The following is a 5801-nucleotide window of genomic DNA, read 5'->3' on the forward strand; positions in this document are numbered from 1 at the left end:
TTCTCCCATTAGATTTTCTTTCCCCACGTCAACAAAATGATCTGCATACCCACTTGCCCCATGGTATAGCAATAACCCCATATATGCATGTATAGGTACATGCATTTACACATATATGGAATCATAATCTCTTCTTGATAAACCCTTTTAGTTAATTTGTCTTAACAAAATTATCTTCTTTTCTCTTGTTTCACATGTAGATTACTGTTAAATGGAAAAAAAATATTTATATCTTTTTCTGTTCTTTTAACCTAAGTTTGTCAGCAACTTTCAATAACAATGGTTTACCAACAATTTGGTACCACACAATAGGTATAGAAACTCATTGAATGCTTCTATAGTTCCAAATTAATATATCCAAAGAAATGGGTCATCTATTTTTTTTAAATAAAATCCGTCAATTATATAAATTCGTTTATGAAATTTAAAAACTCCGAGATCAACGAATAAACTAATAATTGTGTAAATGTATACATCTCTTCCTAACTAAATGAATTAAATAGATGTACAAAGGGAGGTTATATATAGTCAATGAAAACCAATACAAAATTTAAAACCTTGTGGATGTGTAGGGCTCATGCACAAGAAAAGAAGAAGGCATATAATACACAAACGCATATACCTTATGTTGGAAGTGATTAGATAATGTGTGTGTGTGTGTATATGTAAAATATAGTTGATGCCAAGGAGAGGGGTCACATCGGCACGTGGTGGCGCTGATTCCTTCAGTTATTAAACTCACACTGGGACTTTCCTAGTGGGAGAGAAAACCCTTCTCTCCCTCCCAGTCCCCAACCCCAGCTGTTGCTAGCTGTCCCTAATCCCCTCCCATGTGACCCACCACCCCTCCTCTCTTCCAAACCCCTCTTGGGGTCCTTAAAAAAATAGAAAAGGAGAAGGGGCTAAAAGAGAAGGAAATACTTATAACATTGCCTTAAAGACTGTGATATGATGTTTTGCAATTGGTGGTTTCTCTCTTGAGAGTGTCATCCTTTCATGTTTTTAGGAGTTAACATAAAGATTTTTTTTTTTTGCAACTTCTTGTTGTGTTGGTTGAATAGTTAGTTGGTTAGTTTGTTGATTAAGATTAGCATTTTTTTTCGTTTTTCGTATTGTGTTGTGTTGTGTTGTGCTCGTGTTTTCGCGTGTTGGTGTATACATACATATATACATATAATTTTTCAAAATTTTCTTCTTTTTTCTCTTTATATTGAGTGTGGTCTTTTTGTGACATCAAACCTTAGAATGGCACAATTACCTCCGAAAATACCCAACATGACCCAAAATTGGCCTTCTTTTCCTCACCAAAGAATGCCTTCCACAATGGCAAACTTCATTCCCACCACTAGCACTGCCATCCCTTCCTCCACCACCACCACCAATGGTTCTAACCACCACCCCTCGTGGGTCGACGAGTTCCTCGACTTCTCCTCTGCCCGCCGCGGGGCTCACCGCCGCTCCATTAGCGACTCCATAGCCTTCCTTGAACAACCATTGGCAGAAGAATGTAGGGACTCCAATGCCAGGATGACTACAGAAACGAATGTTTTTGACCGCCTGGACGATGAGCAGCTCATGTCCATGTTTTCCGACGATGTTGCCGTGAGCGTGGCGGCACAAACGGTGTCTTCCTCAAACCCTTCAACGCCGTCCGATCAAAATAGCAACAACGACGAGAAGCCTGTACCATCCTTGGATCTGCAACAACCCAAGAACGAGCCAGGAGATGTGGAAAGCTCATGCAAAGCTGAAACACAAGCTACACAACCCCCACCAACCTCAAATGACGATTCCATCATTGATCCAAAGAGGGTTAAGAGGTAAAAAAACACACAACAGCAAATAACAATAACCCATGTAATTAAAAAGCCTAAACCGTCTAAGCATGTTGAGGCCTGCATCGATTTGCATGCATAATTGATTAAATAATGCAATATTATTACTGCCAAACAAGGCCTGCCAAATGAATTGTTTTGCAGGCCGCAGCTAACAAATTCTTTAATTATGTTATCCAAACAATTAATTAATTCTTCTGGGTGATGATCAGAATTCTGGCAAACCGGCAATCAGCGCAAAGATCAAGAGTGAGAAAGCTGCAATATATTTCAGAACTTGAAAGAAGCGTAACAACATTGCAGGTATATATACATATAACAAACTTTATATATATATATATATAGTAATTAATTTCAATTTGATTACCATAGTTTATGTAAATTATACTAATTAATAAACGAATTAATTCTCTAAATTTTGATGCAAAAATGAAGACGGAAGTATCAGCATTATCACCAAGGGTTGCGTTCCTGGATCATCAGAGACTGATCCTCAATGTTGACAATAGTGCTTTGAAGCAAAGGATTGCTGCTTTGGCTCAAGACAAGATTTTCAAAGACGGTAGGACTCTGCATCAATTCTTAATGAGTCTTAATTAAACATCATTATTATATCATAATTATGGTATCAATGACCCACTAGACAATACATGTTACTTCTTTTAATTATATCTTCTGTTTTTTTGCCATTATTCTGACAAAAGGTTCACAGTTTCACACTCATAATACTTCTTAATTACCCATGATTCAATTTGGCAGAAACTTGTTAAAAAAGCTTTTCGTACATGTTTCATTGTCTTGGCCAAAAGAGGATAATTAAGCTTCAAAAATCTCCAAATGCAAATTGTGGGGATGCTTGAATTAACAGAACCTTTGGATCTCCATATTAGAACTCTTGTATTCCTTTGACAGAATAAAAGAAAAACAATTATTCTATGACATATTTTAATTCTGATAGATCATACCGAATTTTTCCTTATTATATTTTGATGGATCATGTAGGACATTTTTTAGTTCTATATACATATCTCAAAAGGTAAGCATTATTGTTTTGGGTTTTCAAACCTTTTGAAGGAATATTTAATTTACTCACTAATTGCTTGATTTAATTAATTATCGTTTATATTTAATATATTGTCAGTGAATAATTACGTAAAACTTTATTAAAATGCTTTTAAACCCTTTTCTAATCAGCTCATCATGAAGCACTGAAGAAGGAAATTGAAAGACTAAGACAAGTGTATCAGCAACAACAAAACCTCAAGAAAATGAACACCACCACCACCACCAGCACCAACACCAACAACCACCATGCACCACCGCAACAACAACAGCAACAACAGCAGACGTCGTCGGTAAACACAGACAACATGGTATGTTCGGACGTAAAGGAGCAGCTTATAACTTGATCAGAGAAATCAAAGGGAAGTGCAGTGATGAGAGGCCCATGTGGTGCAAAATGAGCAAGAGAAAAAAAAAAGAAATGCAATGAGGCTATCTGTCTAACCCTGGGGAGGAGGGGCTTAGTGTTTCACATGATGTGTTTCCAAATTGCTGTCTTTCTATATAGTTGTAGGGTCCCTTTGACAATATTTTTCTAAAGGGCTCAGCAAAAAGGGACATGTGGAGAGTGCTAAGGTAGGAGGGTGACAATTTAATTCTTTTTTTTTTTTTGTTTTTTGAAAAAAAATTGATTAACATTGTTGTTGTGGGGTTTATTGTGTTTCTTTAATTTAATTTAATTTTTTTATAAAAAAAATTGTAATTAATTGGGAGGCAAAACATGGTGGGGATTTCAAAGGTGTGGGGTTGTGTTTGTGTTGGGATGGATGACAAACAGTTAGCATTGTGTCAGGGATTTAGTGATGGTTAATGTCATGAATTGTTCATTCAAAAAAAAAAAGAATTTATTTCTTTTTTTCCCTTCTTTTTCATTTATTTATTTTTTAAATTTTATTCTATGTTTATTAATTTGTTTAGATATATTTAAAATGATAATCTAGATACTGTACTTTATTTTTTGTTTTGATGATCGGCTTGAATAGTCTTTTTCTTCAACCTTTTTCTCTTGTTCATATTTCCTTTATTTAATTATTTGAAATTTAAGATTCTTGACAAAAATAATATTGACAAATGATTGAAAGGGACTCATGGCAAATTTCTTTTTGCCATTAAATTTACAAATTTCATTGCAAAAAAAAAAAAAAACCTTTCAGATTCTTTTTTTTCAAAAATAAATGATTTGATTTTTTTTTCATATCGAGAAATTTATATGTTTTAACTATTTGTGTAAATGATTTTATTTTAAAAAATTTGAATGAAAATTAAAATTGAAAATAAAATTAAATAGATTGATAAAGTTCAAAGACTAGATCAATAATATGTGTAAAAAATGATCTAATATTTTAAAACGCTTTTGAATTGTTTAAAAAATTTAAATAATTTTTTTATTACATTTAATCAAAGTCTTATATTTTTTGAGCAAATAGACCTTTTTATGACTAATTGTCGAATAACCGTTATTAATGAAAATGTTATTTGTCATGTTTTATCCATATGACGTTAATATATGAAAAGTGAAAATTATCACATGATTATGTTCTCACGTCTCATCACCATCCATTACAATATATTGACATGCCATGTCACATAGCATGAACAATAATAAGTAATATTTTGATTAAAGATAGTTAGTCAACCATTAACTATAGAGACTTATTTGATAAAAAAACGTATTAGAGTTTTTCTGAACAATTTAAAATTTCTTTTAGATATTAAGTTAAAAATAACTAAAAATAATATTCATATAAAAGATTTCTTTTACAGTGATGAATGGTGAAAAATTTTAATAATATTATAGTTTTTTTTTTCCCTAAATTTTAGTGTATATATATGATTCTATTCGACAAGTGTTCATTTTTTTAGCTAAATTAATATCATTTTTCTATATATCTTACCTGTTTGACGAATTTATAGTTCTTAGAGTACTTCAATCCCTTTCTTCAATCAAACAAGTCAGTGTCTCCCCATTACAATCTCATCTGCAAAGCTGGCATGCATTAATATTTCTTCTTGCTCATTTTTATTGATATTGATTTTCAGACATATGTTTTGGTGACCTCCATTAAATGCCTTCCAAGTATCTTTCCTTTGACCTTCTATCTCTATCTCCCACATGATATCAGGCATTATGTCCCTCAACCGATCACATGTAATAGAAGTGGTGATATTTTGTTATAAACGAATAGTAAAGACACAATGGTGATAGTGTATGCAAATAATACGTATTTTCAATATTTTATTTTTTATTTAAGACATTTTCTGATGATGCAATAATAAGTTGAACATATGCAGATTGATTGACTTGGAGGCTGTTAAGTTTTCTTTTTTAAGATGTGATGTGAAATGTGAGAGGAAAATCTAAGAGAGAGAGAGTGAGAGAGATGTTTTTTTAGAAGATTTTTGACATAAGTGAAGGGAGCAGTAGGAGTGGAGCTGAGCTTGAGTAGCTTGCAAGTTCCACAATTGACTTACAAACTCTCGTGGTGTGCATGTGGCAATTTCAACCAAAAATAAATGGTGGGTTTGATAGATAAATGGGTCTAATTGATATCAGTTGAAACTTTAGGAATTAAATCAATAAATGTGTCCAATTCACTCTACGTATTAAGCATTGACTTGCTTCCTGCTTTGCAGTGGCTCGCATATGTTATGAGAGAAATTGTTGACATGCTTCCAGTTAGCAGGAAACGTACCCCAAAGCTGTTGATCAGGCTAATTCCAGCGGTTTCATCGTCATCCATATTGACAATAACCACACAGTTGAGATGCAACCATGGTGTTCTCTGGTTCTTTGTAGCTTGCCAGTTTCGGATACTTTTAGCAATGCTTCTGTTATACTAGGAAGCAAGGGAGATCTCCTGGGACATACCTGTTGAATAATCAACTCAAGATAATGATATCAGT

At 33.4% G+C, this 5801-nt stretch overlaps 1 protein-coding gene across 1 annotated transcript; it reads left to right on the forward strand.

Moving 5' to 3' along the window:
• Positions 769 to 3553, forward strand: LOC18594113 (basic leucine zipper 34). The gene is made up of 4 exons (XM_007021575.2): positions 769 to 1820; positions 2048 to 2138; positions 2271 to 2397; positions 3030 to 3553. Exons 1-4 carry the CDS (start codon positions 1246 to 1248, stop codon positions 3242 to 3244), a joined length of 1008 nt encoding a protein of 335 aa, XP_007021637.2. The 5' UTR covers positions 769 to 1245; the 3' UTR covers positions 3245 to 3553.

The sequence above is a fragment of the Theobroma cacao genome, chromosome 7 (assembly GCF_000208745.1).
Source record: "Theobroma cacao cultivar B97-61/B2 chromosome 7, Criollo_cocoa_genome_V2, whole genome shotgun sequence".
Lineage (NCBI taxonomy): Eukaryota > Viridiplantae > Streptophyta > Magnoliopsida > Malvales > Malvaceae > Theobroma > Theobroma cacao.

Excerpts from the sequence above, each read along its gene's own strand:
- LOC18594113 (XM_007021575.2), top strand. The coding sequence starts at position 1,246 with ATGGCACAATTACCTCCGAAAATACCCAACATGACCCAAAATTGGCCT. Across the intron at positions 1,821-2,047 it reads GATCCAAAGAGGGTTAAGAG|AATTCTGGCAAACCGGCAAT; the intron begins GTAAAAAAACAC and ends GGTGATGATCAG. Across the intron at positions 2,398-3,029 it reads AGACAAGATTTTCAAAGACG|CTCATCATGAAGCACTGAAG; the intron begins GTAGGACTCTGC and ends TTTTCTAATCAG.